Below are 12175 nucleotides of genomic sequence, written 5' to 3' on the forward strand. Positions count from 1 at the left end.
CGGTCTCCCCGAAGGTTCCGGCGGGCGCCCGCGTCAGGTGCGTGGCAAACGCCTGTTCCGTCACGGCGGCCGCGGGAGGGTCCCGTGGAGAACGGGGGACTGGGACACGCGGGACTGGGACGAAGGGCCGGCGGCGGCGGGCGGCGTTCAGATGGGGTGTCTTTTAAAGGCCCCGGGGGCCCAAGCCGCGGGCAGGCCAGGCCAGCCCAGGCCGCTGACCAGCCAGACCCGGGCGCCGAGCGGCAGGTGTGACCGGTGAGGGCTTCCTACGGAGTCACACTGAGGCGAGGCGGCCAGCAAGGTCAGGGTGAAATCAAGTCTTTTTCTGTCTTCAGCCACTGAAGTCCTTAAGTATGGAAAGTACCTCACGGCTGAGCCTGGCTTAGGGTGGCGCTTTGATGTTAACATGAACGTCTTGCTTCCCTGGCTGTGAGCTTGTGCAGCCCCGCAGGTGACACCCGCCAGGGATTCCCGGGAGGCGGGGCTTCCAGCGCGGACATGAGGCAGTGCCAGCTGGGACCCTGGCACCACTAACAGGATTAACAGGGCATAGCTCCTCCTGAAGCGTCAATTTAACTCTAAGACCCCAGGAGTCAGATGTATGTAAGTATATTTTTAAATTTTATTGATTTTAGTTAGAGGGAGGAAAAGAAACCTCGATTTGTTGTTCCACTTATCTATGCATCACTGGCTGATTCTTGTATGTGCCCTGACTGGGGATCGAACCACAACCTTGGCATATCAGGACACTCTAACCAACTGAACTACCCAGCCAGGGGCTGTAAATATTTTTAAAATATTAATACCAAGAGGTATTATTCCAAATGCGTGATTGGCATAAAATTTTAAGAGAAAAGATCTCAAGGACATGCCCTGTTCTCTCTTCTTACCATCATGCTGTGGGTGGGAATTCAAGAAGCTCTGCTCTGATGTCCCAAACTCCTGGCCTCACTCTCCTCGCTTAAGGGAGGAGTGCAGGGGCTCCCCTGCAGATGGAACCCCCCACACCTCCACTCTCCAGGGCACGCAGCAAATGACTCAGTCAATGTAATGCGCCTGAGCCCACCTGCTTTGGCTTGTGTAAAAGACCAGGTGGGAGTGTGGACGACTTATATCCCAGCCGCCTTTGACCTTTCAGCTTGTGCTCCTCACCAGATGGTCATTTTCAACCCTGCTTTTGTCATAGCAGTCCACTGGGAAGTTCTGTCAAACTAGCAGATCACTCAAGTACAGAGCAGACAAAGTTGTCGATTGCACACAGGAAAATTAGTCTGTGAGGGACCGAACAACTTAAGAGGCCAGACTGATGTCCATATCCACTGCCCCCAAAACCAACCCTCCTTTACATGTGACACCCAGGAGAGGAAGTGTGGTCACAACGCTAGTTCAGCTTACCCCAAGGGAGAGCCCTGGGAGATGTGAGAGGGTGTAGTCCTCGGGGGGGGGGGGGGGGACGTGCCAGCCTAGTACATTCTGCCAGGGATGCAGGGAATGGGGGAGGCAGCAGGTGAATACTTACTTTTCAGCAACTAGCCTTAAAATCAAAATCTGAGTGGCCTCGCTGAATGGTCATTACAAATGCTCAATTGTGACAGTCAGCCGCAACCTCCAAACGCAGTATTTAGTACAAGAGACAGAATACCAAACTATATTTACTGTTTACAGTAGTAAAGGACAACAAAGAATGTACAAATTGTGAACAAACAGTAGAGCCAGCAGACACCACATCCACACCCCAATAGCAAAACACAAAGGAAAGGCAAGATTCCAGGCAAGCAAGAGATAGATGATGGTCGAGGTCACACTGTCCAGGTGCCAGAGCGAGGCAGAGCAGGGCCGTGGGGCAGCAGGGGTTCCATACAGGGCAGTAGGCAAACTGAAAGTAACCAGTACAGGTTCTAAAATGTTTCACAGAAATGAAATCAGCTAATGTCAGGAAAGCGGCAGAGCACAGTCCATGAGAATAACATGAGTCGTCTGCACGGGGCCCATTTGTAACTACACTTGGAAGTAGCTCTTTTACACAAAAGCATCACTGCAAAATCAGCACTACTTAATCGTACTTTCTTATATAGAGACTGTAATTATTCATCAAAAGCAAGTACTGGAAGAAATCTGAGGCCACAGAACTACCACCAAGTGACAAACGTGGGAATGACCTTCCTCTGTAGTAAAAGGGGACACCTGAAACTAATACAAAATAATATTGAATGTAAACTGTAACTGAAAATTTTTTTTAAAAAAAGGAAGGGGAAAAGCCGATTTCTGCTGCACCCCAGGTTGCCCGCACACCATCGAGGGCCCTGGGCCCGCCCCTGCCCAAGCGGTCACCAAAGGAACAGGGTGCCCAGGGCCACACTACGGAGGGACTCAGTTATTTTCACCTTTTAAAAAGCATTCCAGTCTTCTCCCTTCACCTTTCCCATATTCTCACAAAACCTAAACTTGCAATATTTAGCATTTAAAACGTACAAGAAACATTAAGTGGCAGTTTGTCTCCCATCCCCACAGTGCCCCGAGGCTTGCCCCAGAAGCCCCCACTGTGGGGACAGGAGCGCTCACAATGGAATGAGCAGGGGCCTTATCCCATTCCTGGGGTAAGATCCCCGCCTAGGCTAAAAGGGAGGGAGGCTCACGCCACAGACTTCGGGAAGTGTCACAGGAGGGGGAGAGACAAAAATGAAAGCAAAGACAAACCCCGACACCTCGCAACTGCTTTCCTAAGGAGCGCGACGGCGGCTGGCCGGGTGCGCCCTGCAGACAGTTCTGAGTGGCACCCGCAGTGTGCCGGAGAGGAAGGGGATCGGGTGGGTGTCCTCAGTTCCCGCAGGCTCCTTGTGATTGGCGTGGTCACATGGTCACTATTCCACAGCAGATGCGAGGACGTCCCTCGGCGCTACAGGCCGCACCCCGAGTGGCGGCGGGCGGCCCGCGAGCCCCCAGTCTGCTGCTGGAACACGTCGATGGTGTCCTCGTCCTCCATCTCCAGCTGACCGGGCCGCGTGGGGGGTGGGGAGGGACGACACACGACACAGCCGTTAGTGTGCTCACTATCTGGCATCACTATCCCAGACGGACGGGTCAACCCCGCCTCCCGTGCCCTGAGGCGCCCCCTCCCGGGACCTGGGCCACTCGAGGAGAAGAGGCCGCCCTCGGGGTCCAGCGAGTGACCATCGCCACCTCCCCGAGCAGAACTCACAGAACATCCACAACTGCCTTTAACTGACGTGAGACACTCGGTCCCCTTAAAAGCTGCCCTCCAGAGAGGCTCAGGTGGCCGAGCCCATGCTGGGCACCAAAAGGCTGCCGCAAACTCGCGGGAGGGCTCACGCCCAGGCTGCGGGTCAGCCCCCAGTCCGCGTGTAAGGCAACCAAGTGAGGCTTCTCTCATTTCTCTCCCACATCGATGTTTCTCTCCCTCTTTCTCTAAGCATGCCCTTGAGTGAGGATTAAAATTTAAAAATTTTTTAAATGAACAAGTATCTAAAATTGTTACTGAAAATCACACAAAATCAGATTCCAATTAGGAACATTCAGTGAGTGGCACCAAGTCCTGGGGACTAGCAGGGGCCACGCACTTCATAACAAGTGCAGTGGATGGTGCCTGTGGCTCCCAAAGCAAAGCAAGTGAGGAAGGAGCCCATCGGTAAGGGACCTGCGGCTGGCTGCACCCCACCCCTTCAAGACCAGGCAAGAGATGGGCAAACGCTCCCCACCTGCTCCTTTCTGACACCGAGGGCATGGACATCTGCCCTGATCTTTGTCCGTTCTCAAACAAAATGAAGCTCTGCCAAATCACACAGACTAAACAGGGCTGGGGGCAGTAATGCTTCCCAGAAACATCCTCAGAGAAGTACGTCCAGGTTAGCAGCCCCATCCTGCTGCAGACACTACCTGGGCGGGAGTGACTCTACCTGGACAAAGCGACAGGCCTGAGGAGAGCTTTCCTGCCCCCCACCCCCATCCCAGGGAAAGCCCCCCAGAAATCCTCACAGAGCCAACCACCATCTAGCAGCAGAAGAGTTCCTCAACTGGGCAGAAACATGCAGCCCTTTGACATGAGCCAACCCACTGATCCTGCCTTTGAAGGACCAGTCAGTGACTTTGGGTCACAAGGCCATCCAGCTGATGAATGACAAGAACCACAGACTGAACTCAGCCTCCACCCCCGTCCAAAGCTTTGTCACTGGGGGGCCATGCATCGCAACAGGCTGGGCTGATGCTGAGATTGTTGCAAGGGGCACGCGCTTAGCAAAAACTAACTCCTGACTGATGAAGGGGTGCACACTCCTTTCCATCCACACCCCTTCTGTGCAAATGCTTAAGGGCACGAGAAGCAAGCCAGGAAGTTAGCTACAAATTGACTGACACTGCAAATGCAATGTCCAGACCACCAGTGAGTGCTCTGCCCCCCTCGCCTGGACCCCTGTGCTGAGCCCACAGCCTGCCTGCTGTGCCTCCCAGCCTGGAACAGGATGTCCGACAAAGGGCATCACCCTCATCTGAAACACTGAACTGTGCAATTAAAAAGTTAAATATCTAATAAATGAGAACATTAAGAGAAAGTAAGACATCCCCTATGGGCATCAATCGGTAGATCCCCAACAAGAACATTTCCAACAGCAGTCGGTCAAATGCAGGTCGAAGCTGCACTCATACCTGGGCCGGGGTGTCTGCTTCATTAATTGGCTGCCCATCAAACCTGAACCTAATCTGTCTCATCGACAAGCCCTGAAAAGAAAAAGCAAATATAAATAAGTATTTCCAGGCAACGCATTAATTCAAAATCATCAAATATTTACACCAGAATACCAGAATTCTGAACATGCAGATTGATAATCCAGTGGGTTATGACCTACTGGTGGGCCTACAATCCATTTCATGTGACACTGACACCAATACCTTCAGAAACCACTGTTCTAGTGGCTTGTAGCCCCTGGCACCTACCATCACTCAGCCTTCTCACTTCCCTCCAGAAGCCAAGCAGGTTTTCTACACCTTCCCCCTTTAAAAAATTCTCAGAGAAACAGGTCAGGGGACAGGAGGCATGTGACAAGAAGAGTGCATAGAACTGGGAGGCAATCCCGACGGCTGTGGCCTTGAGAAGGGCAGCAGGGAAGGCATTTTCGTCCAGTGAGGAGCATCCTGAGGGAATGGTGAACATGGTCAGGGTGCAGACGCTGCCTTTTTAAAAACATGCATCTCTGCTCCTCCTGAAACACTACTGAAAAGACATAGTAGAGGACGAGGGGGGCGTGCGGTGGCAGTGTCAGAGCTGAAGCCCCGCCTTTCATAGGCGAAAATAACAGGAAGCGTATTTACAAAAAAAATGAGAGAAAAGTGGAAGGAGTTGATGACGATGCCTCTGAGGAGCAGGGTTTGAGAAGCGGGAAGGCAAAAAGGAGGTGTAGCTTTTCTATGGTGTTTTTTACAACAAAAATTCCAAGGCAAGAATGACCAAAGCCAGGAACGGAAATGGACTAAGCTCTTGTATTTCCAAAGCATCCAGAAAGCCTCGTCCTGCTCAAAGGGACAGATCTCCTCAGGGAGGAGGCCATGGCACCTGTCAACCGAAGCAGTGCACAGGCAAAGCCATGAGTGAGGACGAGTGGGTGGGACAGGCCCAGGACCAAAGGCAAGTCCAATTGAGCTTGATGGGAGCAGACCAGATGCAGGACGAGGCACAGATAAACGCGCCTGAGCTGTAAGTTCGAAACACTAACAATAATCACAACTGAAAACGCTCAATTTAACCGGTCACTTTGGGAGCACGCAAGTGAGTCAGCTCATTACTTTGAAAACTGGGTCAATAAAGGGAAAGAATGAAGCACTTTGTGGAAACCAACTGTGATGAGGGCTGTGTCTCCACAGCGTGTTCCAGCCACCGTGTGAAGGAGCAATGGGACTGCACTCAAGCTCACTGTTCTGCAACCTCTGGGGAAGGCACCCGAATAGGCACTGATCCCAGCAGCAGAGGTGTGACCGCACTCCGCCCCCAGAGGAAGAGGCACCATTTCACCTGCCTGCTGAAGCAAGAGCTGATGGGCACAACCTGGAGGCGCAGAGGGCTGAGGAGAGGCCACCAAGGAAAGTGTGCGTGCACACAATGTAAATGCAGACACATGTGCACACACCAATGCACATGAAAGCACACGAATGCACACCTGCAGACACACCTGCACACACCAATGCACATGAAAGCACACGAATGCACACCTGCAGACACACCTGCACACACCAATGCACACCTGCAGACACACACGCATACTTCCAGGGTAGTGTAGCCCTGAACAGCCTGGACATGGGCTGATGGCAGAGTCGCGCCCAGCCCACAGGCGCACCTGCCGCTCGCAGTAGGCCTTCATCAGCTTGCTCAGGGGTGTGTGTCTCTTGATCTTGAACTGGACCACGGAGCCATCCTGCCCGGCCACTTTCAGGTTGATGTGGTCATTCTCCGTCTTCACTCCCTCCTGCAAAAGACAGGACACTGGGCCTCAACACCGTGTCCCAAAATAACCACTATTTTAAAGGGCAAGTCTTTAGCTAATTGCTGGAGTTTTTTAAAGGGCAAATCTTTAGGTAATTGCTGGAGGTTATTAAAGTCATTAAAAGCAACCCAATTCTTAAAATTCTCCAACAATCCAGTCACTCATGTGATGGTTTTATTTTTACACAGAATTTATTTTTAATTTCTACTTGTTAAGCATCCGTGTGTAAGGAAATGCAGTGCAAATCTACAGAGTTCACAGATTGGTAATTCAAAGGAAAAATATCTGTTCAATAAGTCTAGAAAAAACTCAGAGAAAGTCCATGCTTGCCATAGATTACCCTGGGAAGCCAGAGGGAAGCTAGTGCAGCCAGGAAAAGCCCCAGGAACCTCTCTTCTCCAAAGGAGGGACACCAAGAACAATGGCCTATACCTACCCCTGGTGAATTCCTAAGAAACAATAAGTAAAAGGAAAGAAACAAAACAAAACAATTACGATTCACTGCAGTCAGTGCCCTGACTCAGCTATGCAGGGAACAGAAGCTGCTGTCCCAGCTGACGCACAGGGTTTTCCCTTCGCCAGCATGATGGTGGGGAAGCGTGCCTACTCCCCTCCTCGCCAGGACCAGAGCAGAGAGGGCTCTTCAGCAGGCGCCAAGAGCACTGCAAACCATTTAGTCACTTTGGACACAGTTCAAACAGGTTTATTCAACTGAAGGACCATGGAAGTTGACCATGTGGGAGAGTTAAGTTTAAACCCACTGAAGAGCCCACCGGGCGTGGCTCAGCGGTCGAGCGACAGCCTAGGATCCAGTTAGGGCACACACAAGAAGCAAGCAATGGCCAGGCCGGGCGTGGCTCAGCGGTTGAGCGTTGACCTAGGATCCAGGCGATCAGGGTTTAATTCCCAGTCAGGGCACATGCCCAGGTTGTGGGCCCGATCAATGACGCTCTCATCATTGATGTTTCTCTCTTCTCCCTCTCCTTTCCTCTCTCTGACATCAAGATATGTTTTTTAAAAAAGAAGCAAGCAATGAACGCATAAGTAAGTGGAACAACAAACCGATGTTTCTCTCTCTCTCTTCCTAAAATCAATAAAACTGTTTAAAAAAGAAGCCCTGGCCGGTATTGCTCAGTGGTTAGAGCACACCAAAGGGTCGAGGGGCTCTATTCCTGGTCAAGGGCAGGTACCTCGGTTTGGGGTTCCCTGATCTGGACCTGTGTGGGAGGAAGCCAGGACGTGTCTCCCTCACATCGATGTTTCTCCTCCTCTCTCTTCCCCTCCCTCCCTTCCACTCTCTCTAAAAATCAACGAAAAAAATATCCTCCAGTGAGGGTTAACCAAAAAAAAAAAAAAAAATTAAGAAAATCGCTGCCCTAGAAAAGTGCACACCAGAGAGCGCATTAGGGACCGGAGGAGACAGTGATGGAGCGCATGGGCGCACACTGGGGGACAGCAAAGAGGAGAGTGACCCACACTCGGAAGACTGTGATGGGGGGGCGCACACTCGGAGGACAGCGATGGGGAGGGGGGCGCACACTGGGGGACAGCGGTGGGGAGGGGGGCGCACACTGGAGGACAGCGATGGGGAGTGGGGGGCGCACACTGGGGGACAGCGACGGAGAGTGGGGGGCGCACACTGGGGGACAGCGATGGGGAGGGGGGGCGCACACTCGGAGGACAGCGATGGGGAGGGGGGCGCACACTCGGAGGACAGCGATGGGGAGGGGGGCGCACACTCGGAGGACAGCGATGGGGAGAGGGGCGCACACTCGGAGGACAGCGATGGGGAGGGGGGCGCACACCGCAAAGCCTGCGGCGGAAAGACAGGCGCAGACCGGCTGTGGGGTAAAGGTCGGCAGTGCGCACTGACAGAACAGGCTACACACCCCCGACGATCGCAGACGCGGGTGCCCGGAGAGAGGGACATGGTGGGGGAGGGCCTCCGCGACCGAGAAGGTCCTAGGGAGATGGGGGTCCCCGAGAGATGTGGAGGGGGAGGGGGCGGAAGAGTGCGTTTCTGCGTGAAAGGGGGTGGCGGCGTCCGAGATCCCTGCAACTGGAGTCAGAGCGGGAAGGGGGCGGGGTTCCCCAGCGGGGGAGGGGACCCCGACGGGAGACTCCGGGGTAGGAGGAGTCTGGCTGCGGCGCTGGGGTCCCGAAGACGGCGCGTCCCGGAGGGTAAGGGGCGGTTGTGGCTGGGGACCAGGGCGAGGAGGGTCCCGACACGGGGTCGCCCCGCTCCACCTCGGAGCTCTGCGTAAGCCAGACGATCGGAGGCCGGGACCAGGGCCCCGCAGCCCCGCAGCGCCAGGGGACCCCAAGGGCGTAACGGCGGCGAGCGGCGCGAGCAACTGGGGCGGAGCCTCGGGGGGTGCGGGGGGCGGGGGCGGGCTGAGCGGGGGGCGGAGACTCAGCGCAGGGCGGGGACTCAGCGCGGGGCGGGGCGAGGCCTGGCCCGTGGGGCGGAGCCGGGCGGGGGCGGGGCGGGGCCTGGGCGGGCGGAGGGGGGAGGGGAGCCCAGCGGCGCGGCCGCGGGGGGAGGGGCGGGCGGCCGGGCGCGGGGAGGCCCCGCCGACGCCGCCGTCCCCTGGCCCCGGAGGCCGCGCTGAGCCGCGGAGGGCGCCCGGTGCGCGGCGGGGGCGGGCGGGGACGGCGCGGGCGGGAGTCGAGCGCGGGGCTCGGCCCGCGCCCACCGGCCCTTACCTTGGGCTTCTCCTCGGACATGGCTGCGAGCGGTGGCGGGGCGGCGGGGCGCCGGCGGGGAATCAGGCAGCGCGGCAGCGGGCGAGTCACGCTCTCGGCCCGCCGCTCTCCCGCCGCAACTGCTCGCGGGGCCGCGCTTTGCCCCCCAAATCCCGCCGCGCCGGTTGGCCGGTGCGAGGTCACGTGGCGGGCGCGCGTGCACGACGCGCGCACCCGGGGCCTCGAGCGCGCGCCGGTCGGGCCGAGGTTCCCGGCGATTGGGAATGCGTCACGGGGCGGGGCCCGCGCCATCCCAGCGCCCCGACACCGGGGGGCGCTCAGGACCCCGAAGGGTAGGGGTAGGGCACCTGGGACCTCCGGGGCTCGAGGCATCCAGGGCGGGTCGCTCGGGACGTCGAGCTGGGGAGGGGCGCGGGAAGGGGAGGGGCGCACCAAGCGCTGAGCGGCGACGCGGGCCAGGTGCGGGCTCAGGGGCCAGGACTGGCGCACTACCTTGGGGCCTGTCTGCCTGGGTGCCCTGGCCCACACACCCGGCGCGTCACCTCCGTGAGCTCAGCCAGCCAAGCCCAGGCGCCCCCACTCATTTCCCACGTGGAGAGTGCGTTTCCCCAAGGAAAATGAGGCCAGTTTGGTGAAGCCCCTCCAGTGGCCACTGAGGACCTGGGTGAGAGCCCGGGTGCCCACTGGAAAAGGCGCCTTCACCCAGGTGCGAAGTGTCAGGTCATGAAGAACTGCGGGGTGAACCAAGACGGCGGGCGAGGCTGACCCTCCTTCCATCAGCTCCTTCCACCAAGGACACACCGCACGCATTTTGAAGCCCATACAAACTCTGGCCTTCACCCGGAGCTGCAGGTGGACGGAGGCACAAACAAGGATTAGGGGGGCAGAATGTCTTTCTCTGTCCGCTTCTCCCTGACCTTAGCCAGGCTTCCCTCTGAGGCTTCCTCTCTTCCTTTTGTCTAGTCCCCATTTGAGGCTTCTGAACCTGGCAAGTGAAAGCTGAGCAGCTGGGAGAATGGTGCAATGGGTGCAGGAGACCCTCTTGTGACTATTTTGCTAACATTTCTGGAGTGCACATCCTGCGCCAGATGCTAGTACTCTGCACCTGATCCTCACAGCAACACATTTCACAGGTGAGGAAGTTGAGGTGCTAAGAGGTTACATTCCATACTTGAGGTCCCAGAGTTTGTAAGCAGTGCGACTGGGATGTGAAAGCAGGCAGCTGGTCAGTAAGATTGACAGTGTGCCCTACTACCTGTCAGGGCAAACCCAGGGTGAGACCCCTGCCAAGATGGGCCATGTGGGTGGTCAGGTGGACACTGGAAATGTGTTGGAGAAGGGGGGCCACAGTGAGAAGTACATCCTTTCGGTACTTTGACACGCACATTCTTAGAAAGCCCTGGCTCTTCCTGTCCTCCCTGTCTGTAACCCTAATTAATGCCCTCAGATGAAATAGACTAGTGGTGGCCAACATTTATCTATCACTCAGAGCGTGCCAAGCATGGTAGCAAGCTCGCATCATCCACTAAAGCCTCACAAAATTGAAGTAGGGACCCTCATGATCCCTATTTTGCCAATTAGGAAACTAAGGTTTGGGGGAGGGTGGACTGCACAGGATCAGACAGCTAGGAAATAGCAGGGTCTGGATTTGAACCTAAGTGATGGAACCATTTCCATCCTGAGACCCAGCCAAGTGGGTTCCGCTCATTTCCTGGTAACATCTCAAAGGCAGAGAGCCAAGTTTTCATGGACTCTGTTTTCACAAACCAGCTTTGACTCCTAAAAATTCAATTTCTTGGCCACAGGTACATTTAGAAGAGGGGGAGGGAGCTCCCCAAAAGGGGGTTGTCACGTCACAGGTAGATAAAGTCTCTCTGTGAAAGGTCTAGTCAGAGCCAACCTCCTATCTCAGCCACGTCCAAGGATCCAGTCCCTTTCATCCTGGAATCTAGACTATGGCCCGCCTCCCAGAGGATCCCTAGGTAGAATGGCCAGCTCAAGCTGTGCTTCCAGGAGAAGAGAGCCTTTAGACACCAGCCCCTTCAAAGTCAGAGATGGACAGTGGGAATCACACCCCACATTGTTGGCTGTGGTGTGACTTTGGGCAACAGTGTTCAGATCCATCAACTCCAAGATAGCAACAATTACAAAATGTAACATCATATGTGCCACATACACATTAAACTATGGTGGATTATGGATGGTAGACACATCCTGGTTTCAGACCTAAAGTGTGAAAAATATATAACTTAGAACTGATGAAACAGTATCTAAACGTGTTACAATAAGAAATTAGTTAAACTATGATCCACTAATGAAATGTTATGTCACTATTAAATGTATGAGAAAAAGGAGTAGTCGATAACAGGAAAAGATGCTCATATGATGTTTATGTTTTTTAAAGCAAATTATAAAACTACTGTGGCCCTGGCCGGTATGGCTCAGTTGGTTGAGAGTTGTCCTGTGCACTGAAAGGCTGCCATGCCAGTTCGATTCCCAGTCAGAGTACATGCCCAGGTTTTGGGCTCGATCCCTAGCGGGGGGCATGCAGGAGGCAGCCAATCACTGTTGTGATATCACATCAATGTTTCTCTCTTCCTCTACCTTCCTCTCTTTATATAAATCAATTAAAAATCTTAAAAAAAAAAAAAAAAAAGCCCAGCCAGGGTGGCCCAGTGGTCGAGCATCAGCCTATGATCCAGGAGATCAAGTTTCAATTCTGGGTCAGGATACATGCCCAGGTTTCAGGCTCCATCCCCAGCCAGGGGCATGCAGGAGGCAGCCAATCAGTGACTCTCTCTCATTGATGTTTCTATCTCTCCCTCTCCCTTCCTCTCTCTAAAATCAATAAAAATAGATTTTGTTTTTTAATCTAAAAAGAAACAACAAAAAACACAACAAACTATTGTGGTTTTTGAACAACCAGAAAATCTGTATGAAATATTTTGAAAATCTGTTTGAAGACATGAGATAGCTATCAA

The 12175-nt window shown here is 54.5% G+C and overlaps 1 protein-coding gene across 1 annotated transcript; it reads right to left on the bottom strand.

Moving 5' to 3' along the window:
* Nucleotides 1-1639: 1639 nt before the first annotated feature.
* LOC107537455 (small ubiquitin like modifier 3) lies at nt 1640-9281 on the bottom strand. The gene is made up of 4 exons (XM_087818458.1): nt 9195-9281; nt 6342-6470; nt 4660-4731; nt 1640-2989 (listed from the first exon to the last, which is right to left on the bottom strand). The coding sequence occupies exons 1-4, from the start codon at nt 9213-9215 to the stop codon at nt 2897-2899; spliced, it is 315 nt and encodes a 104-aa protein (XP_087674584.1). The 5' UTR covers nt 9216-9281; the 3' UTR covers nt 1640-2896.
* Between the last annotated feature and the right edge of the window lie 2894 nt (nt 9282-12175).

Source organism: Miniopterus natalensis, chromosome 6, assembly GCF_054644295.1.
Source record: "Miniopterus natalensis isolate mMinNat1 chromosome 6, mMinNat1.hap1, whole genome shotgun sequence".
Taxonomy (NCBI): domain Eukaryota; kingdom Metazoa; phylum Chordata; class Mammalia; order Chiroptera; family Miniopteridae; genus Miniopterus; species Miniopterus natalensis.